Source organism: Anser brachyrhynchus (genome assembly GCF_964034855.1).
Source record: "Anser brachyrhynchus genome assembly, chromosome: 28".
NCBI classification, from domain to species: Eukaryota; Metazoa; Chordata; class Aves; order Anseriformes; family Anatidae; genus Anser; species Anser brachyrhynchus.
Genome location: NC_137721.1, coordinates 2,706,321 through 2,727,884, shown reverse-complemented (window position 1 = coordinate 2,727,884; position 21,564 = coordinate 2,706,321). Strand labels below are relative to the sequence as shown.

Genomic DNA, 21,564 nt, shown 5'->3' with positions numbered 1-21,564 from the left:
TTCCAACCTAAATGACTCTATGATCCTGTGAATTGACTGAGATTGGCCCTGCAGAGTAGGAGTCAGCAATATGTGCTTGTAGCCCAGAAAACCAATTACATCTTGGGCTGCATGAAAAGAAGTGTGGCCAGCAGGACAAAGGGAGGTAATTCTCTTTGTCTACTGTGCTCTACTTCACCCAGAGAACCGTATCCATCTCTGGGTTCCCTGGTACAAGAAAGACGTGGACCTGTTAGAGCAGGTCTAGCAGAGGCCATGAAAATGACCTGAGGGCTGGAGTACCTCTGCTATAAAGACAGGCTGAGAGAGTTGGGCTTGTTGAGCCTGGAGAGGAGAAGGCTCCAGGGAAACATTGCAGCCTTTAAATATCTAAAGTTGTCTTGTAAGAAAGATGGATAAAGACTTTTTACCAGGCACAGCAGTGACAGGACAAGGGGAAACAGTTTTAAAGTGAAAGAGGGTAAGTTGAGAGGGGATCTAAGGAAGAAAGTTTTCACAGCGACAGTTGTTACACACTGGAAGCCTCAGCATTGAGAATGTTCAAAGTGAGGTTGGATGGAGTATGAGTAACCAGATCTGGTGGAAGATGTCCCTGCCCAAGGCAGACGGTTGGACTAGATGATCTTTAAAGGTCCCTTCCAAACTAAGCCATTGCCTAACTTAAGATTTTATTACAGCATCAGGGGGAGCAATTGATGATGCTGGCCCTCCCATGCGGAAGTCCAGGCGAAGCTTCAGGGTTAGGAGGAAACCTACCCCAAACATCAGGACAAGTGTTGAAGCAAGGCCCCAAAGGGCAAGAGGCTGGCGTTCCCCACCGAGGTTGCACACTCCTCATCACTGGCCGCATCATCTGCTTGTGCTGACGTGTCACGTCTCCTGGAAAAAAATATTTTGGCCTCTAATCCTGTGACTTGAAAGAAGACTCCGTGGTGGAATGGGCATGTCTTAAGCAAGGAAATGAAAAGGGAACGTTGCAGGGAACAGAAACAAGACACCCATTTCTTTAATTGTAGTGTTTTACATACAAATGGGCTTGCTATAACACATACTGCATACGTGGTGTGCCACTGGGCCTGGGGCTGTCTGAGCCAGTATAAAAACCCATCCAACAGCATGCTCCCTCATCCACTTCTCTTGCCTTCTCCTTGGTGAACAAGGTGAGCTGCAAGTGCCTTCTCCTCACTCCCCTCTTGCTCTTCTTCTCCCCTTGGCCTTCTGGCCTCGACCGAGTCTTTGCCTCTGTGTAGCTTTGGTGTGGGCCTTGCCCCTTGATGCTGCTCCCTCCATCACTGTTCTACTTGCCACTGTGGGGGAAGGTGGGAGGAGGTCTTGGGCTGTCTTTGCAGGGGCCCATGGGGACACAGGCTCGCAAGCCCCTCTCTGTCCTCGCACAGCCTGTCGCTGCTCCCCAGACTATGCCTTCTGTCTTGGCCAGCAGGCTGTCAGGCTGCTGCTGACACGCTGCTTGTTCTTTCCCTGCCCTCTCTCCCAGGTGCGCCTCCATCCCACAGCCATGTCCTGCTACGATCTGTGCCGTCCCTGTGGCCCAACCCCGCTTGCCAACAGCTGCAACGAGCCCTGTGTCCGGCAGTGCCAGGACTCCCGTGTGGTGATCCAGCCCTCTCCCGTGGTGGTGACCCTGCCTGGCCCCATCCTCAGCTCCTTCCCCCAGAACACCGCTGTGGGATCCACCACCTCAGCTGCTGTTGGCAGTATCCTGAGTTCTGAGGGAGTGCCCATCTCCTCCGGGGGCTTTGGCTTCTCTGGCATTGGTGGCCGCTACAGTGGCAGAAGGTGCCTGCCCTGCTAAAGCCCACGAGGATGACCAGTGAGTGCATCGACCAGGAAGCCCGAAGCCAGGTGCCGGACTGAGAACGGAGCTGCTGGCCAGGGTTTCCAGATGGGCTGAGTACCCTCGTGCCCCCCTGCAGAGCAGAAAGGGAAGTCAGGGTGCCATCCTGTGCTGTCTGGAAACACGGCCAGCAGACATCTTCTTCTTCTCCCGCTTTCTTCTCTGCATCATGAGTCCTTGTCTCCTGCTGTCCTGTTCCATGGGTTCATCCGGAAGGAAGTCAAGAGTGTCCTGTTTCTTCTTCCTCCCGTCTTTTGAGGGAGGAAGACGTGCATCCCACTGTGGTGAATGGGGGGTCTGACTGTCAGCTGTCCATGTGGCAACCTGGGCCGGATCCCTTCCTCCAAGTGCTGCTTTGATTCCTTCTTCAGACTCATTAAAGTTTTTGCTGCAATGTAATCTGAGTCTCCTTATGTTCTTTTTCTATTGGGATGTCCAGTGAACCTTTCCAAGGAGAACTGTGATGTCTTGGAGTGGAAAAGCATGGGTGGATATGGTCCTAATATGGATCTCCTTCATGCCTGTAGGACATGAGTACCCTTAAGGAATTTGGTCTTTATAAGAGTCAAAGAGAAGTGGAGGAGAGTCATATTGGCATATTATCAGAATCACAGAATCACAGAAATGTAGGGATTGCAAGGGACCTAAAGATATCATTGGGTCCAACCCCCTTGCCAAAGCAGGTTCGCTAGAGCAGGTTGTCCAGGTAGGTGTCCAGACAGGTCTTGAATATCTTCAGAGAAGGAGAGTCCACAACCTCCCTGGGCAGCCTGTTCCAGTGCTCTGTCACTGTCACTGTTATGAAGTTCTTTTGCATGTTAGCGCGGAACTTCCTGTGATCCATTTTGTGGCATTGCCCCTTGTCCTGTCCTCACATACCACTGAAAAGAGGTTGGCCATATCCCTCTGTCTCCCACACTTAAGGTATTTATAAACATGAATAAAATCCCCTCTCAGTCTTCTTTTCTCAAGGCTGAACAGACCCAGGTCTCTCAGCCTTTCCTCATAGGGGAGATGCTCCTTGACCCCTTTGTGGCCCTCTGCTGGACTCTTTCCAGGAGATTCCTGTATTTTTTATTCCAGGAGCCCAGAACTGGATACAGTACTCCGGGTGAGGCCTGACCAGGGCTGAGTAGAGGGGGAGGATCACCTCCCTTGACCTGCTGGCCACCCTCCTTTTAATGCATGCCAGGATCCCTTTGGCCTTCTTGCCTACAAGGGCACATGTTGGCTCATGACCAACCTGTCATCCACCAGGACCCCCAAGTCCTTCTCTGCAGAGCTCCTCTTGAGCAGGTCATCCCCCAGCCTGTACTGATACATGCAGTTGTTCCTTCCCAGGGGCAGGACTCTACACTTACTCTTGTTAAACCTCATTTGGTTTCTCCCTGCCCAGCTCTCCAACCTGTCCAGGTCTCACTGAATGGCAGCACAGCCTTCTGGCATGTTGGCCACTCCTCCTAGCTTTGTATCGTCAGCGTACGTGCTGAGGGTGGACACTATTCCCTCATAAAGGTCGTCGATGAAGATGTTGAACAAGACTGGACCCAGCACTGACCCCTGGGGAACACCGCTAGTCACAGGTATCCAGCCAGACTCTGCGATGCCAATCACCACGCTCTGAGCTAGGACGGTCAGCCAGTTCTCAACCCACTTTATTTTCCAATAATATATCCCACACTTTCTCAGCTTTGCTAGCTGGATGTCGTGGGAGAGAGTTATGGGTGACACTAACTTTGTTGATGGCACCAAGGCGAGTAGTACAGTTGATATCCCTGTTGGGAAGGGATTTTAGCAGGAGGGACCCTGCCAGGTGTGAGAACTGGGGCCATGTGAACTTCATGAAGTTCAGCAAGGGCATGTGCAAGTTCCTGCGTCTGGTTTGAGGAAATCCCCCATGTCAGTACAGGCTGGGTGTGGGCATGTAGATGTGGTGCTTCGGTACATGGTTTAGTGGTAGCCTTGGCAGTGCTAGACTAACAGTTGCACTTGATGATCTTAGAGGTCTTTTCCAACCTAAATGACTCTATGATCCTGTGAATTGACTGAGATTGGCCCTGCAGAGTAGGAGTCAGCAATATGTGCTTGTAGCCCAGAAAACCAATTACATCTTGGGCTGCATGAAAAGAAGTGTGGCCAGCAGGACAAAGGGAGGTAATTCTCTTTGTCTACTGTGCTCTACTTCACCCAGAGAACCGTATCCATCTCTGGGTTCCCTGGTACAAGAAAGACGTGGACCTGTTAGAGCAGGTCTAGCAGAGGCCATGAAAATGACCTGAGGGCTGGAGTACCTCTGCTATAAAGACAGGCTGAGAGAGTTGGGCTTGTTGAGCCTGGAGAGGAGAAGGCTCCAGGGAAACATTGCAGCCTTTAAATATCTAAAGTTGTCTTGTAAGAAAGATGGATAAAGACTTTTTACCAGGCACAGCAGTGACAGGACAAGGGGAAACAGTTTTAAAGTGAAAGAGGGTAAGTTGAGAGGGGATCTAAGGAAGAAAGTTTTCACAGCGACAGTTGTTACACACTGGAAGCCTCAGCATTGAGAATGTTCAAAGTGAGGTTGGATGGAGTATGAGTAACCAGATCTGGTGGAAGATGTCCCTGCCCAAGGCAGACGGTTGGACTAGATGATCTTTAAAGGTCCCTTCCAAACTAAGCCATTGCCTAACTTAAGATTTTATTACAGCATCAGGGGGAGCAATTGATGATGCTGGCCCTCCCATGCGGAAGTCCAGGCGAAGCTTCAGGGTTAGGAGGAAACCTACCCCAAACATCAGGACAAGTGTTGAAGCAAGGCCCCAAAGGGCAAGAGGCTGGCGTTCCCCACCGAGGTTGCACACTCCTCATCACTGGCCGCATCATCTGCTTGTGCTGACGTGTCACGTCTCCTGGAAAAAAATATTTTGGCCTCTAATCCTGTGACTTGAAAGAAGACTCCGTGGTGGAATGGGCATGTCTTAAGCAAGGAAATGAAAAGGGAACGTTGCAGGGAACAGAAACAAGACACCCATTTCTTTAATTGTAGTGTTTTACATACAAATGGGCTTGCTATAACACATACTGCATACGTGGTGTGCCACTGGGCCTGGGGCTGTCTGAGCCAGTATAAAAACCCATCCAACAGCATGCTCCCTCATCCACTTCTCTTGCCTTCTCCTTGGTGAACAAGGTGAGCTGCAAGTGCCTTCTCCTCACTCCCCTCTTGCTCTTCTTCTCCCCTTGGCCTTCTGGCCTCGACCGAGTCTTTGCCTCTGTGCAGCTTTGGTGTGGGCCTTGCCCCTTGATGCTGCTCCCTCCATCACTGTTCTACTTGCCACTGTGGGGGAAGGTGGGAGGAGGTCTTGGGCTGTCTTTGCAGGGGCCACTGGGGACACAGGCTCGCAAGCCCCTCTCTGTCCTCGCACAGCCTGTCGCTGCTCCCCAGACTATGCCTTCTGTCTTGGCCAGCAGGCTGTCAGGCTGCTGCTGACACGCTGCTTGTTCTTTCCCTGCCCTCTCTCCCAGGTGCGCCTCCATCCCACAGCCATGTCCTGCTACGATCTGTGCCGTCCCTGTGGCCCAACCCCGCTTGCCAACAGCTGCAACGAGCCCTGTGTCCGGCAGTGCCAGGACTCCCGTGTGGTGATCCAGCCCTCTCCCGTGGTGGTGACCCTGCCCGGCCCCATCCTCAGCTCCTTCCCCCAGAACACCGCAGTGGGATCCACCACCTCGGCTGCCGTTGGCAGCATTCTGAGTGAGGAGGGAGTGCCCATCTCCTCCGGGGGCTTTGGCTTCTCTGGCTTTGGTGGCCGCTACAGTGGCAGGAGGTGCCTGCCCTGCTAAAGCCCAGGTGGACGTCCAGTGAGCGCATCGACCAGGAAGCCCGTAGCCAGGTGCCGGACTGAGGACGGAGCTGCTGGCCAGGGTTTCCAGATGGGCTGAGTACCCTCGTGCCCCCCTGCAGAGCAGAAAGGGAAGTCAGGGTGCCAGCCTGTGCTGTCTGGAAACACGGCCAGCAGACATCTTCTTCTCCCGCTTTCTTCTCTGCATCATGAGTCCTTGTTGTCTCCTGCTGTCCTGTGCCATGGGTTCATCCGGAAGCAAGTCAAGAGTGTCCTGTTTCTTCTCCCTCTTGCCATGTGAAGGAGGAAGACGTGCATCCGGTTGTGGTGAAGGGGGGGTCTGACTGCCAGCTGTCCTTGTGGCAGTCTGGACCACATCCCTTCCACCACGAACTGCTTCGATTCTTTCTTTAGACTCATTAAAGTTTTTGCTGCAATGTAATCTGAGTCTCCTTATGTTCCTTTTCTATTGGGATGTCCAGTGAAACTGTCCGGGGGGAAACGTGACGTCTTGGAGTGAAAAAGTGTGGGTGTATATGGTCCTAATGTGGATCTCCTGCTTGCCAGGTGGAGTTGGCTAGTCTCGAGTCAGATAGCTGTTTGTGGAGAGGTGGAGTGGTGTATTGTGTTTATAAGACATAATGAGGTATGCTTGTGCAGACCAGTGCACAACTGGATGAAGCTCTGATGGTGGATTACCACTCTAAAGATATTGTTTTGCTCATGCTTCCTCCAAGGACATCTGCAAAAGCCTCAAGGAGGAGAAAGTCCCAAAGAAGTCAAAGGGACAGGTGGCAGCTAGGGCAGCAGTGTAAATTGAGATCTAAGCCCTGCTTTGATCTTGTGCTGTGGGCGTGTGTAATGTCTAGGGGAGGGAGAGGGAAACATGGAGGGTGCTTCCTCTCCTCTAGGGAGAAAATTAGTGTATGTGGTATGTCCAGAAAACACTGCAGAGGACAGGAATAGAGCAGGACGAGTATCATCTGCCCTGGTGGAGCAGTCCTGTGGTGAAAAGCGTTATGTCTTGCAGGGTATTATATGTGCATCACTGTTTCCTGAAGCCAAGTGGGTCTGGAGCAGCCCCGCAGGACTCCTCCAAAAATCCCACTCTGCTGCTGTGCAGGCTGTGCCTGGGGTGGTCCCAAGCCAATGATTGCTTTGTCCCTCCACCCTGGCCTCAAGCTGGGGAGACCGAGGTTGTGGCACACCAACAGCTCTGTTCTCAGTTCCCCCTTCCCACACTCTTGTCCTCCACAGGCACTGCTTTGCTCCTGCCACTCTGATCCTGCCTCAGGCAGAGTTAGGGGCACGTCTGGTGCCCTTGCTCATCTGGCTGCCCTTGTGAGGACTCCCAGAGCACGCGTGCTGCTGAGCAGGGTGGGTGAGGTGTCCTGTGGAAATCCTACCAAATATGTGCTTGTGCCTGCTGTGCTGTCAGTCTGGACAGCCAGGGCGAAAAGACATGGGCAGGCAGAGTGATATGTATCAATTACTCAGCATGTGCTTTTGTTATTGAAGCTCTCCAGCAGGAAGTCTTGGGAGGGCAGCAGCCTTCATTCCCATTTCTTGGAATTAAGATGTGTAAAGCAGGAAGGTACAAAGGGGAGAAGTACGATTACAAAAGAAGAGCCAGGCACATTTCTCCCAAGAGCAATAGTTAATTTGATGGGGAGTCAAAAATGAAGACTAGAGGAGCCCTGCCTAGAAAGGCAATGTTTAACACAAGATGAGAGCATATTATAAAGGGGAGCAATTGCTGTGGCCAGACTTTGAATGTAGAAGTCCATCCTGGTGCTTCAGGTTTAGGAGGAGAAGAGCCTCAATCATCAAGATAAATACTAACACAATGCCCCAGAGAGTAAGAGGCTGGCATCCCCTGGAGTGCCAGGACACTCTTCATCACTGGCAGTACCATTCTTGTGCTGACGTGTCCTTTCTCAAACATTTTGGCCTCTAATCTTGTCACTTGAAAGGAGACTGCCTGATTGAATAAACATGCCCTGAACAGGGACATAAAAAGGAAGCATTGCAGGTAACATAAACAAGACAATTTCTGTAATTGTAATGTTTTGCATGTAACATGAGCTTCTGATAAACACATTACATGTGCAAAGGATGCTTTGGGCCTGGAGCATTCTGGACCAGTATAAAAACACATCCAACAGCAGGCTGCCTTATCCACTTCTCTTGCCTTCTCCTTGGTGAACAAGGTGAGCTGCAAGTGCCTTCTCCTCACTCCCCTCTTGCTCTTCTCCTCTTGGCCTTCTGGCCTTGACCGAGTCTTTGCCTCTGTGTAGCTTTGGTGTGGGCCTTGTCCCTTGACGATCCTCACTCCATCACAGTTCTGCATGCCACTGTGGGGGAAGGTGGGAGGAGGTCTTGGGCTGTCTTTGCAGGGGCCCATGGGGACACAGGCTCGCAAGTCCCTCTCTGTCCTCGCACAGCCTGTCGCTTCTCCCCAGACTATGCCTTCTGTCTTGGCCAGCAGGCTGTCAGGCTGCTGCTGACACGCTGCTTGTTCTTTCCCTGCCCTCTCTCCCAGGTGCGCCTCCATCCCACAGCCATGTCCTGCTACGATCTGTGCCGTCCCTGTGGCCCAACCCCGCTTGCCAACAGCTGCAACGAGCCCTGTGTCCGGCAGTGCCAGGACTCCCGTGTGGTGATCCAGCCCTCTCCCGTGGTGGTGACCCTGCCCGGCCCCATCCTCAGCTCCTTCCCCCAGAACACCGCTGTGGGATCCACCACCTCAGCTGCTGTTGGCAGCATCCTGAGTGAGGAGGGAGTGCCCATCTCCTCCGGGGGCTTTGGCCTCTCTGGCTTTGGTGGCCGCTACAGTGGCAGGAGGTGCCTGCCCTGCTAAAGCCCAGGTGGACGTCCAGTGAGCGCATCGGCCAGGAAGCCCGAAGCCAGGTGCCAGACTGAGGACGGAGCTGCTGGCCAGGGTTTCCAGATGGGCTGAGCACCCTCGTGGCCTCCTGCAGAGCAGAGAGGGAAGCCAGGGTGCCAGCCTGTGCTGTCTGGAAACACGGCCAGCAGACATCTTCTTCTCCCGCTTTCTTCTCTGCATCATGAGTCCTTGTTGTCTCCTCCTGTCCTGTGCCATGAGTTCATCTGGAAGCAAGTCAAGAGTGTCCAGTTTATTCTTCATCTCACCATGTGAAGGAGGAAGACATGCATCCCGCTGTGGTGAAGGGGGGTCTGACTGCCAGCTGTCCTTGTGGCAGACTGGGCCGGATCCCTTCCTCCAAGTGCTGCTTTGATTCCTTCTTCAGACTCATTAAAGTTTATGCTGCATTGTAATCTGTGTCTCCTCATGATCCTTCCCTTTTGGCATTCCCAGCCATGCTCTGTCGAGGGAACTGGGATATCATGGAGTCTACAGGTTCTTCTGCAATGAGACTATTGAATTCTGTGCCTACACTCCTGTTTCTGAAGCAGTCAACCAGTCCAACAGAGATGCACAGGCAGTGCTTTTGTGTTTGCCAGACCATTCTGCAGCATTCACCTAAGGGTTTCTGCCAAGTCCCTGTCTGACCCTTGCCTACCAGAGCAAGGAGAGGAAGAAATCCTCCTGGATGAAGCCGTTGTGCCTTCCTGACCTTCTGCCCCAAAATGGAAGGGCACCAGCATCAGGGAGGGAAGCAACATGGCTTGAGTGTGGTTGCTTAATTACACCATGCTCTGGTGATTGCTCCTGCCACAGGGGACACAAGGGAAAACAAGCTCCACAGCCCTTCTTCCCATATGCTCTAGTCCTCCACAGGAGATGCTTTTGTCTGTATCACCCACTCCTGCTTGAGGCAGAGTGAGGGGCACCTCTCATGCTATCCCCTATGCTGGGGAAATCCTACGATGCCTTACACTGTAACTAAAGGCCTGCATTCTCTGACCGACCACTGGTGTCAGGCAAAGCCCTCAGCGTTGCTGTGCAGGAAGACCCTCAGGAAACACACTCTTTGTCAACATTCCTGAGCCACCTTGAGCTGACAGCAGGAGCAAAGTGCAGTGAAAAGCGGATACCAGGGAGGAAAGGCAGCATCTGCAGCAGGCGATCAGGGAGCGCAGGGTGCTGCAGGGCATTGCAACTTCTGGGCAGACCCTGAGCTGCGAGACATGTTTTGCCTTGGAAAATTAATTGAAGCTTCCTTCCTTTCTTCTTTTGTGGTAGATGCAGCTGGTGTCCTATGTCCCAGGTGCACAGGAGATTTCCTCCTCTTGCACATCAGTAGTCTGAGTGCAGCAGAGGCCCAATGGTCCTCATCAGGCTCACCTGGGGCCTCGCACCACACCCTCTTCCCATTGACCCCAGGGCTCTGTCAAGCTCTGTCCTGAGCCTTTGGCCTCCCTTTCAGCTCTGGGTCATCAGTGTGGGTTGCCTGGTCTGTTGCAGATTTGTTTACCACAGAATCACAGAATTGTAGAGGTTGGAAGGGACCTCAAGAGATCATCGGGTCCAACCCTCCTGCCAAAGCAGGTTCCCTAGAGGAGGTTACCCAGGTAGGTGTCCAGATGGGCCTTGAATATCTCCAGAGAAGGAGACTCCACAACCTCCCTGGGCAGCCTGTTCTAGTGCTCCGTCACCCTTACCTTGAAGGAGTTCTTTCACATGTTGGCGTGGAACTTTCTGTGGAATTTATGCCTGCCCCTGGGTCCCCTTGGTGGGCTCAAAGTTGCCCAGTGGTTTCCCAGCTTTCCCTTGGGTCTGCCTGTTGTTTTTTGTTTGTTTGTTTGTTTTGTTTTGTTTTTTTCCCTGGGCTGGTCAGCAGTCCTTGGGCCCTGTGTTGACCCTGGTTGCTGTCACTGGACCTGACCCTGAAGTGTGGACTGGCTTGTCATCAGTCCTGTGTTACCACCATGAATCTGACCATTGAGCTGGACTCCTGGCTGAATCTGCCTTCCATCTCCTCATCTTACTTGCTCAGGTGCTGTGCAACGAGAGCCATTGCTGGTGTAGCTGCTGCCCTGCTGGCTGTATGGCCTTGCTTGGCTCCTGGCTCCCATTTTGTAGGCAGCAGGTGGCTCCTACTGAGCTGTGACAGCACTCTTTGGGATAGATGTTCACTGTCATCATCAGGGTAGTACTGTGCGCCTTCAAACCCTTCCTCATCTTCCTAAATGAGGAATTTGGTTGGGCCTCTGTGATTAGAGAGTTGCCTGTGTCTGGTGGAGTCCCAGCCTCATTGGGAAGGCATTTTGTCCACCCCGTGGGATAAGGGCCTGGCTGAGGGGCCTGAGCTCTGTATGCTGATTATCCCAAGCTGGGCGGTTGTTCCCCCAGGAACTGTGCTGCTGAAGGAAAGTGCAGGGTATGTCTTGGTGTTGCCCCTTGGCACACGTCCCCAGGGACGTCCTGATAGCTGCTGCTGCCCAGGCTGCCCTCGATGGCACTCCCAGACCTCCCTTGTTTCTGGGCAGAGTTCTGTGTTGCATGGAAATATGGTCACATTTTTGCTGGTGTGCACTGTTCTGTCAGTATGTGGGGTCAAAGCAGAATCTGAGGCGTGGAGATGAGGAAGGAGGAAAGCAGCTCTATTTGTTGTCCAGTATGGGCCTTTGTCTGCAGGAGACATCCCGGTTTAACAGGAGTGGGCAGCAGGAGTGTGTGTTAGAGAGAGAGCCATGTCCCTGTTTCTGAAAGAGGCCTGCTGTGGTGACAGGGGACCTCTAGTTGTTGGGGGCAGAGGGGAGAGGAAAACCAGCCAAGCTTTTGTCTCCTGAGAGCAATGCTTGGTCCCACAGAAGGGCTGAGGCCTGATGGCAGAGCTGCCATGCTTGGAAATCTGTTGCCTAAGGCAGCCTGAGCAGGTTGATAGGTAAAGCAAAGGCTGTGTCTGCTCTTTGCTGATGAGTCTGGCTGGCAGTCTGACCTTTAAGGGTGGGTTTGCAAGGAAATGAGTACCCATGCATTTAGGACAAAGCCTGAAGGAAACTGCAGGAGGGTGAGAGGCTGGCACCACTTGACAATTTGGCCATCTCCTTCTTTTTGCCTTCATCTTCTTCCTGTGCTTTTGTGTCACTTCCCCAGAAGCATTTTGGCCTGTAATCCTGTCACTTGAAAGGAGCCTGTGTGATGGAATGGGCATGTCCTGAACAGGAAAATGAAAAGGGGTCACTGCAGGGAACATAAGACACCCATTTCTTTAATTGTGGTGTTTTGCATACTTGACGGTCTTGTTGGTAAACACATTACAAGTGCAAATGGCGCCTCTGGGCCTGGGGCAGTCTGGACTGGTATAAAAGCCTGTCCAACAGCAGGCTCCCTCATCCACTTCTCTTGCCTTCTCCTCCTTGGTGAACAAGGTGAGCTGCAAGTGCCTTCTCCTCACTCCCCTCTTTCTCTTCTTCTCCCCTTGGCCTTCTGGCCTCGACCGAGTCTTTGCCTCCGTGCATGTTTGGTGTGGGCCTTGCCCCTTGACACTGCTCCCTCCATTGCTGTTCTGCTTTCCACTGCAGGGGGAGGTGGGAGAAGATCTTGGACTCTCTTTGCAGAGAAGCTTTGGGACCGAGCCCCCAAACCTCTCTCTGTCCTCATGCACCCTCTCGCTGCTCCCCAGACTATGCCTTCTGTCTTGGCCAGCAGGCTGTCAGGCTGCTGCTGACACGCTGCTTGTACTTTCCCTGCCCTCTCTCCTAGGTGTGCCTCCACCCCGCGGCCATGTCCTGCTACGATCTGTGCCGTCCCTGTGGCCCAACCCCGCTTGCCAACAGCTGCAACGAGCCCTGTGTCCGGCAGTGCCAGGACTCCCGTGTGGTGATCCAGCCCTCTCCCGTGGTGGTGACCCTGCCCGGCCCCATCCTCAGCTCCTTCCCCCAAAACACCGCTGTGGGATCTTCAGCATCTGCTGCTGTTGGCAGCATCCTGAGTGAGGAGGGAGTGCCCATCTCCTCTGGAGGCTTTGGCCTCTCTGGCTTTGGTGGCCGCTACAGTGGCAGAAGGTGCCTGCCCTGCTAAAGCCCAGGTGGACGTCCAGTGAGTGCATCGACCAGGAAGCCCGAAGCCAGGTGCCAGACTGAGGACGGAGCTGCTGGCCAGGGTTTCCAGATGGGCTGAGCACCCTCGTGGCCTCCTGCAGAGCAGAGAGGGAAGCCAGGGTGCCAGCCTGTGCTGTCTGGAAACATGGCAAAATACCTTAATCTTTAAATATCTGCTTCTGATTACTTCTGTTGCATTTTAACTTTGCTTTGTGTAATCCTCTCTTTATGAATAAGTTGAGGGTACTTAATGCCTGAGTAAGGAAAAGCAGTGTCTTCTTTGTCTCTGTTTCAGTTTTAATGGCTTAAATGGCTTCCTTCCTTTACATAAATATGTACTTTGCTTTTGCATTGTGGAATGTTTGCGTTTCTCATTAAACTGATTCTGCATCTTAATTTGAATTTCATTGTTTTTTGTTCTCTATTTCCACCCTTTTGGCTGGAGTATATCATTATATGGTAAAATCTATGCATTTATTAAACCATACCTTCACAGTTGAATTTCAGAAATGAATAGTCAGCAATAATCAACGCGAAGTTTCTTCACTATTTACACCGTTCTTGAAGCATTCAACAGGTTTTCTTGCTAGCTTTTTCCATTTTTTTCCACATCCATGTGGAATGTTACTATTGCGAACTTTCACGTTGGTAGCTTTCTCATCTTGTCTCTTAGTTTTCTTTGAAACTCTGAAAATTGGAAAGTGCGGAGTAGCTTGTCAGAACTTATATTTGTCTGGGTTTTTGTTTGGTTGGTTGTTTTTTATTTTTTTTAGCATGAATGCTACTAACCTCTGAAGATCTAACCACGATAGGCTTTGAGTCAAACTTGTGATCTTGACTCAAAGCCTCAGGACTGAAATGATTGTTCACAACTCCTAAGAATAAGAAGACTCTGAGTGATTAATCATTAATACATTTTTATGGTCAACTTCCACGTTCTCTCTTTCAAGCCTTCAACAAAGTAGATCTTATTCCTTAGCTAATCTGTACAAGAACTCTAATCCACACACAAAAAATTATGTGGGTGAACTAGTTAAATGGCTGTGTTTGCCTTAACAGATTTTAATCCTGCTTCCAGCGAAGACTTTTCTCAAAGAATATTGAAACCCTGCGCTTTGTGTGCTACTGAGGGTTATCAAAAAATAGTAACGAATGCTTGTTTTATCTAGGCACAAAACCATCTAGAAATGCATCTGAGCTCTTAATTGTGTCATTACCTCATTAGCTCCAGTGGCAGAGCAGTGTGGGGTCCAGTATGACACAGAACAGGAAAGCAGTAAGAGTAGCATCTAATTTCTGATGACTCTAAAGCTTGTGCATAGCTTTCTCTTTAGGAGCACAAAAGCTTCTATTTGAAAATGGAATTGTCGTAGTGCTGAAGTAAAAACAGTGAAAGAACCAGGTTGAAGTCAGCAGACATTCAGGTTCAAAGCTGGAACTAGCCCAATATCCAAACGGTGGGGGTAAAAAGGCAGATGTATTCTTTTCAAATGTCTTACGCTTATGTTTCTCTTCTCTTCTCTTCTCTTCTCTTCTCTTCTCTTCTCTTCTCTTCTCTTCTCTTCTCTTCTCTTCTCTTCTCTTCTCTTCTCTTCTCTTCTCTTCTCTTCTCTTCTCTTCTCTTCTCTTCTCTTCTCTTCTCTTCTCTTCTCTTCTCTTCTCTTCTCTTCTCTTCTCGAACTGCTTTCTTGCGAAGTTGCAAAATTAGGAAAAGAATATTTAGTTTAGAGATAAGATGGCTTATGGCCTTTTTTAGACTGTGGCTTGAGGCAGCAAAGTATAAAAGATGAAAAGTCAATAGATGTTAGACTGAATAGAGCTTCTGCTGAAAAAAATCACTTCCCTGAGTGTATTTAAAAAAAATAAAAGAACAAATGTATACCTGAGTATATGGTGTCCTATCAACAGAACTGGTATGACTGAGGTAATTAGTTATTCACCCAGATCTGTGGGGAATCACTGATAACACCGTTATACATCAAAAAATGTCTTTCTGTTTGGTGGAAGGTAGGTGTCTTTCTATGATGCAAATAGACACATACAGAGTATAGAAATGTGTTTCAGAAGAAGGAACTGCCTAGCTTAGTGGCCTGTCTCTGACAACAGCATATGCTGAAAAGTGTGTTTTGTGGTTCTTCTTGTGAATGAAATAGACTGGAGATCTAGCCTCTTCCATAAGTATTTAAGTCTTTGCCTTGCAATACTTGTCGATTAAAAAAAAAAAAATCTCCTAGAACTAACCATCTTCAGATAATATGGCAACAAGGAATGTTTGTGCAGAGTGTTGAAGCCTTTAGTAAAAGTAAATGTGGTATTAGAAACTTCCTGAAGAATGTGAATGTCTGTTTAAAAGCAATGTCCTCTTTGCATGTTGAGATTGGAGAAATGGATACAATAACTATGATTACAACTTTTTACAAATTTCTCAGACTATTTGAGACTACTGAAGCATCTTTTTTTCTCTTTTTCTTTTTTTTTTTCTTTTTTGCATGACTTAGTTCTCACATACTTTTTTTTTTTTTTTCAGGCGGAACCTTTTTTTGATAATGAAATTGTTCTGCTTTTAGTTTTCTAGTCTAGGTTCCTTCTGGCATTGCATGAGAAGCATACTCTATCCATTTAAAATTCTTTCATCTTCACAATTTATGGGTTCAATTAATTTCTGGTACTTCTATACTGACTCCATTAATGTCAGTACGAAATGAGTCAAAGCCCAGTCTAATAAAGCATTCTTTTCAGATCCTCAGCAATTTGTTACTTTACAGGTGTCTTGGAAGTACAATCTAAGATCACATTCAAGACATTTATTAAAGCTCTTTGTGTGCAATTCCCTGCCTGACCTAGTTAAGAGCAATTGTCATTTAACTTGTTCATCATTCTTAAAATTTCCAAGAAAGGCTCCAAGCCTCCTGGATGAGTTCTTTGAGCCAACCAGTGCAGTCTGAAGTCAGGCCACCATCAGAAGACAGTTCACAAGTCTTCTTGAAAACATTGCTGTGATCTTTCATAAGTTTGTTTTTAAAGTGAGTTATTATATCAAATAGAAGCTCTTGTGTTAAAAGAAGGAAGAAGAACAGAAGTGCTGAAAACAGTATTTATGAATATTGTTACACGTTTTACAGGAAAATTAATTCTCCGAGTTGCCAATAAGAACCTGCTGCAACAGAGAACTAAAAGAACTTTAAAAAATGTAGGTGCCACATATATGTTTATGGATTGATATCGTTTAGGTCTGGAAAGGCAGGGAAATATTTAAGAGTGTAGGTGGATCACTATAAATTATATTACTGAAATATGAAGAGTGGTTCAAAATTGCTAAAACATTGATTGTTCTTTAAATAATAGTTCAGAGCTGTTTTTCATAGAGTCCATTAAAATACAGATGGATCCCTTTTGTGAAGCTAGGTGGCAAAAGATGATCCGGGCTGACAGATTTTGAAGACATCCCATTAGGTGGATTATAAAGGTGATCAAACCCCATTATATATCATGAGCAGTTTGATAATTCCATGAATATGCACATTGTTAATGAAAGTTGTGAAGAAAAATGCGAACATAATAAAATTTTGCATATGTATTCCACTTGTGTAATGAATTTACATCAGTCTGGAGTGCCATCAGTGCTATACTGAAGTCTGTAGCAAGGGGAATAAATATGATTGCAAATGGCTAATTTTTGTGTTTCCTGCCCCCCCCCCCAATAACTTCACAGTTAAAGTCATGTGAGGAGAAGAGGATAATATCTCAAAATAAAAATAGTTTAAAATTCATATGTCCTCAAGATGACTTGTGAAATGCTCTTCATATTTGTTGTCTGAGAAGATACAGAGGGGAGTTATAGGTTTGCTTCATAGAATAACTAAGACATCAAGTTCAGAACGAGTCTGCAAATGTTCCCAGGTGATAGCAGCTGCACCTCAAACTATGACACCAAAGTGTGTGATACTGAACTAGATGAGACCATTCCTAACCTTTGTGTCTTGTCCATGGTGAAGAAGCAAAATCCTGTACAGATTTTAATCTGTACTGAAAAATACGAATTACCCTAATTCACACCAGAAACACTTTCTGCTGCCGTATTTCATCATGCTGTTTCATATAACAGTATTTTTGTCTGAATTTCACAATGGGTTCTGGTTCTTTCTCATTGGATTTGGTGGGATTTTGTTTCATGTGTGCATATGGTTGTGGGTTTTTTTGCAGGGCCTTGAGAAAACACAAAAGTTCAGTCTAGATTTTTCTTATGCTTGGCTGGAGTCAGAGCTTTGCAACCATTGGTAGAGCACAGAATTTGTTAAGGACTGACACTCATATTCTTAATAAAAGAAAAAAATGGATGATAAGTTATGTATTCCATAAATTTTCCTTAATCTTTATCTTGATGACTGAAGTGTGTTGAATGTACAACACATACATTCTGTTGTGACTGAAAGGTGGCACTGGAATAAATACGGCCCATAATACCATAAGATGAGAGAAACTTGTATGGCAGAATATTCATGTCAGATGATAAGGAAATGAAAACAATAATAAACAGTAAGGAAAAGGCATTTAATCGGTTGGAAGCATTTTGCATTCAGGGCATACTTGTTGGTAAATAATTTCATGCACAAAGGATGTCTGCAGTCCCCAGGCCATCCAAGACAGTATAAAAGCTAGCTCTACTCAAGGTCCTTCCTACCACTTCTTACCTTTTTCTCTTTCATGAACAAGGTTAGTTGAAATCTACTTCTCTTTCTATTTTCTGAATTCTTCCTTTCCTAACAATTTGATTACTGTACTTCTTCCTCCATAGTATTCTGCTAGCTGCTGGTTTGGGGGAAGTGGGTGGGTGGGGGGCGGTGGGGGGTGCTTTTTTTGTTAGGGAAGTATTTTTTCAATATTTGAGTTGCAGGGATTTCTAGAGGCCAGGCTTGGCTATATAGATCTTTGAAATGCTGATATATTTTTATTCAAATGTGTGCTTTCAGGTATGCTAAGTGACTTGGAAAATCCCAATACTAATAATATTAGAGATTAACAAACTGAATGGTTAGAATACAGAGATCTATATGCCCAGGAGAAAAAGCATATTTTATATCTTTAAGGGTCTGTTTCATCACCTGCAATGCTTGAAATTTCATCTGGGTTGACATGAAGAGAAAATAACAGTGTTTGTAAGGGATAAATTTATCTTCAGAAATGTTCAGAAAAATCTGGTTCTGTGCTGTTTATGTTGTAGGATGCTTCTCCAGTGTTTCCATTTTTGTTATGACAAATCTACTCCTGGGCACAGTGGGAAGTAGGAGGGTAAAAGGAACCATATTCTCAAGGAAGCAGCTGGAGAGGAAGAAGATTAGGAAGGTTTAAAGCAGAGGTTTGTGGGTCTTAAAAATCAGTTACATTGAACCACAAGCTTTTGATATCTAAATACTACTTTCTAAATGAGGAAAAAAAGAAGCTGCATACTGAGATTAGAAGCATTCACACTGGGTTTAACAAGGGTATTGACTCTAATACTATAGTAATTAATATAGACTTTAATAGTGCAGATATCATCAAAATGTTCTGCTTGGTATCTTATAGCTGCCAGGTTTTTGAAATTGTAGATTGCAATGACATCTCCCTCAAGTTTAGGGAAATGGTTTCAGGGTCAGTGAGGATAAAGAAGAACAAAAATAGAGAACCGAGTACCCACAGGCTGAGATAGGCATAGGAGATAGTGAAATTTGTGTTTGTTGGAATGCTGGAACTGGTCACAGGGAGCATGCAGGGGCTGCATGGATTTCTCATGGATAGCATGTGTATGGACAAGTCATTTGGGACAAATTTCTAAACAGCTCAGCTTCAAGTATGCCAAATGGTACTGAAATTTGTACCTCTTCTTAGATGAAGTTGGCACCTGGAAATTCTTCATTCCATTTTCCATCTGTCTGATGAACTTTATCCATAAATGCATGGCTAGGAATTGTGGCTAGGAAATACTCATAATTACTACTTCTGCAATGCTTTTAATACTTAGGTTGGATCTCAGTAGTGTATTTCCAGACAGAAAATCAAAATACTAAAATATAAGTCATGAAACAAGTATGTATTCTTTTGTTCTGCTGCCATTTATTCCATTGGATCACCAAAAATTGATAAAGGACTTTTTCAGCCTCCATCTTCTTGTAGTATAGTTAAGAAGTGGTTTTACTTCTCCACTTGACTCTTGAAAGGTTACCTGGAAAGCTCCAGTGGTCCTGGTACCTGAGATGAGTAAACAGTAAACTGCAATATGACTCCTATGCTGCATTTGTTCTGATCCTGTATTTCAGACTTGCCTCCATCCTGCAGCCATGTCCTGCTATGAGCGGTGCCCTTCCACTCCCTGTGGCCCAACCCCGCTTGCCAACAGCTGCAACGAGCCCTGTGTCCGGCAGTGCCAGGACTCAACAGTGGTGATCCAGCCCTCTCCTGTGGTGGTTACCCTGCCTGGCCCCATCCTCAGCTCCTTCCCCCAGAACACCACTGTGGGATCCTCAGCATCTGCGGCTGTTGGGAGTGCACTCAATGCTGAGGGAGTCCCCATCTTCTCTGGTGGCAGCTCCTTGGGATTTGGGAGCTTTGGCTATGCAGGCCTGGGCAGCGGGTACAGCCGGCCCTACCGTCGCTACAACACCTACCGCAGCAGTTTCAGTGGGCCATGCTAAAGCATGAGGAGCGAGCGCGAAGAAATGACCAGAAACACTGAAGCACGACCCGATGCAGGAGAGAGCTCATGGCCATGGTTTTCAGATGTGGTGTTAGGCACCCACAACTCCACCTGAAGTGCATGGAGCTGTGGGAGTTAGTCATTCCCTAAAATGAGGCCCTTGTTCTGAATATGCTACTTTGTATTTCTAATCAAGTATGTAATTCTGCTACCCATTGCTGTATTTGATACTGCCTAGTGCTAAACATACTTTAAACAGTAGATGGGACTTGATTGTCAAGGTGTAGTCGTACACTGAAAGAAGAGCTCTCTGTGGGACACATCACCTTTCTTCCCTTATTAAAACCTGTTGCTCTGCAGTATTTTAATGCACTCTTTAGTATTATTAAAGTTTTATCATATTCCAAGTCTTCTGTTATTTTTATTCCCTATCCTACCTTACTTTGTAACTTTTTCTGGATGAAATTCATCACTGTGTAGATCATCAGTACCAGGCAGAGCCATGGTATGAATACTAGCAGAAACACCGATAAGAGGAAAAGAAGATATATTTAGAGGTTGAGATCAAGAACATATCTTATATTTCAGCTGAAATGCATATTGATTCCAGAGTGATTTATTGTAATACTTGATTTTCTGCATCTCTGTCAGGAAAGTTTTCTCAAGACAGGAAGTGTTTTATTATCTAACAATGACATACTGGGTAATGCATATCTAATCTAGCCTATAATTATGTTTGTTTTAAGGAATACTGTTGTGATTCACTCTCAATAACTCTGACCTAGAGCTGCAGGGTGCAAAGAACCATCAAATCACTGCTTGAATGCTTGGATTCATAAGGTCAAACACGAACAGCAGCACAAGTCCAAGGAAGGTATAGACATAGCTTTTTGTGAGAGACAGAGCAAAACCATTTGGTCTATTTGCTTGCTACTTACCACAGAAGTACTGTCTATTTTAGGGCTCCTAATAAAAGCCTGGCTGTCTTTAATGTCCTGTCTGTAGTGCTACAGAATTCCAACAGAAAGCACGTGGAATGAAGCATGCTAATAAATACAGGACACTGGTAGGCATCAAAACCTTAGGAGTTCTCTCAAGTAAATTATTAGTGCTGAAAGTAAGTACCTGAGATTAAAACCAGTATTGCACAGCCACTGAAGCTACTAAAGCAATAGATTTTTGGGAAAAAAATTGAAGGCGTTCTCATGTAGGGAAATGTTTGAGGCATTCAAATAATTCTAGTTATCAAACAAATTCTATTGCAGCTGGTTGAATGGTCCCCAAGACTTAAATTGTTCCAGGTAGTTAAATTGTTTTGTTTATAGTTTATGCACCAGTCTAGTCTCATCCTGGCATCAGATGAAAAGACTTCCTCAAAGCTTCTTTCATCTCAAAGACTTGTGGATCATTTCAATAAACACTTTGTACTGTTACATTCACACCTGTGAAGTCAACATAAAGATGATACAAATTTTAGTTCATGTAAATGATTTGTCAGTTCTGGCAATTTGGTAGTTCACCAGCCTAATGGGAGCACTCTGTCGTTACACAAAGTGTTTTAATTGAGTGCATGGAATGCGAAACGCCATCACTGATCCATACATGAGAGCTGTTCAGTCCTGGTTCACCAGTCTTAGCAGTCCCAAAAAGCAAGATCCAAAGACTCACAGCATTTTAGCTGAACTCTGCTAGGTGCCAATTAGACTAAACTGGCAGAATGTCAATTGAAGTATTTGCAGGCTGTTTCTAAGATATTATACACCCTCCAAGGAAAGGAGGGTATGTATTTTGTGTTACTAGAGGGAAGAATGAGGAAAAGGTAGCATTTTTTGCCTACCTAGTTTTAAGGATGAAAAGGAAAAAATTACCCAGGTGAGTGATTTCTTTCACTTACTCTAAGGAAAAGTTGTATGTGAGATAGAGATTTTGTGGAAAGAGAAGGACGTAGTAACTGTTGGAAAGGAGAGGAAAATTTTCCCCTGGAGAATCATTAAAATATTTAGAGTTATAGGAATTTACAGAAATTCCTTCCCTTCCCTTCCCTTCCCTTCCCTTCCCTTCCCTTCCCTTCCCTTCCCTTCCCTTCCCTTCCCTTCCCTTCCCTTCCCTTCCCTTCCCTTCCCTTCCCTTCCCTTCCCTTCCCTTCCCTTCCCTTCCCTTCCCTTCCCTTCCCTTCCCTTCCCTTCCCTTCCCTTCCCTTCCCTTCCCTTCCCTTCCCTTCCCTTCCCTTCCCTTCCCTTCCC

At 47.1% G+C, this 21,564-nt stretch overlaps 5 protein-coding genes across 6 annotated transcripts; all 5 read left to right on the top strand.

Moving 5' to 3' along the window:
• Positions 1-1,145: 1,145 nt before the first annotated feature.
• LOC308183642 (feather beta keratin-like) lies at positions 1,146-2,254 on the top strand. Its single transcript, XM_080569862.1, has 2 exons — positions 1,146-1,160; positions 1,496-2,254. Exon 2 carries the CDS (start codon positions 1,517-1,519, stop codon positions 1,811-1,813), a length of 297 nt encoding a protein of 98 aa, XP_080425988.1. The 5' UTR covers positions 1,146-1,160; positions 1,496-1,516; the 3' UTR covers positions 1,814-2,254.
• A 2,752-nt stretch (positions 2,255-5,006) lies between these two features.
• LOC308183634 (feather beta keratin-like) lies at positions 5,007-6,100 on the top strand. The gene is made up of 2 exons (XM_080569854.1): positions 5,007-5,024; positions 5,360-6,100. Exon 2 carries the CDS (start codon positions 5,381-5,383, stop codon positions 5,675-5,677), a length of 297 nt encoding a protein of 98 aa, XP_080425980.1. The 5' UTR covers positions 5,007-5,024; positions 5,360-5,380; the 3' UTR covers positions 5,678-6,100.
• A 78-nt stretch (positions 6,101-6,178) lies between these two features.
• LOC308183640 (feather beta keratin-like) lies at positions 6,179-8,904 on the top strand. The gene is made up of 2 exons (XM_080569860.1): positions 6,179-7,886; positions 8,219-8,904. Exon 2 carries the CDS (start codon positions 8,240-8,242, stop codon positions 8,534-8,536), a length of 297 nt encoding a protein of 98 aa, XP_080425986.1. The 5' UTR covers positions 6,179-7,886; positions 8,219-8,239; the 3' UTR covers positions 8,537-8,904.
• Positions 8,905-10,023: 1,119 nt separating this feature from the next.
• LOC308183639 (feather keratin 1-like) lies at positions 10,024-13,044 on the top strand. Of its 2 annotated transcripts, none has more exons than XM_080569858.1 (2): positions 10,024-10,173; positions 12,311-13,044. In XM_080569858.1, exon 2 carries the CDS (start codon positions 12,332-12,334, stop codon positions 12,626-12,628), a length of 297 nt encoding a protein of 98 aa, XP_080425984.1. In that variant the 5' UTR covers positions 10,024-10,173; positions 12,311-12,331; the 3' UTR covers positions 12,629-13,044. The 2 variants fall into 2 exon arrangements, with proteins under 2 accessions (XP_080425984.1, XP_080425985.1); XM_080569859.1 differs by lacking the exon at positions 10,024-10,173 and adding an exon at positions 11,959-11,976.
• A 4,302-nt stretch (positions 13,045-17,346) lies between these two features.
• Positions 17,347-19,784, top strand: LOC308183614 (feather keratin 1-like). Its single transcript, XM_080569828.1, has 2 exons — positions 17,347-17,361; positions 18,945-19,784. The coding sequence occupies exons 1-2, from the start codon at positions 17,353-17,355 to the stop codon at positions 19,317-19,319; spliced, it is 384 nt and encodes a 127-aa protein (XP_080425954.1). The 5' UTR covers positions 17,347-17,352; the 3' UTR covers positions 19,320-19,784.
• The last annotated feature ends 1,780 nt before the right edge of the window (positions 19,785-21,564 follow it).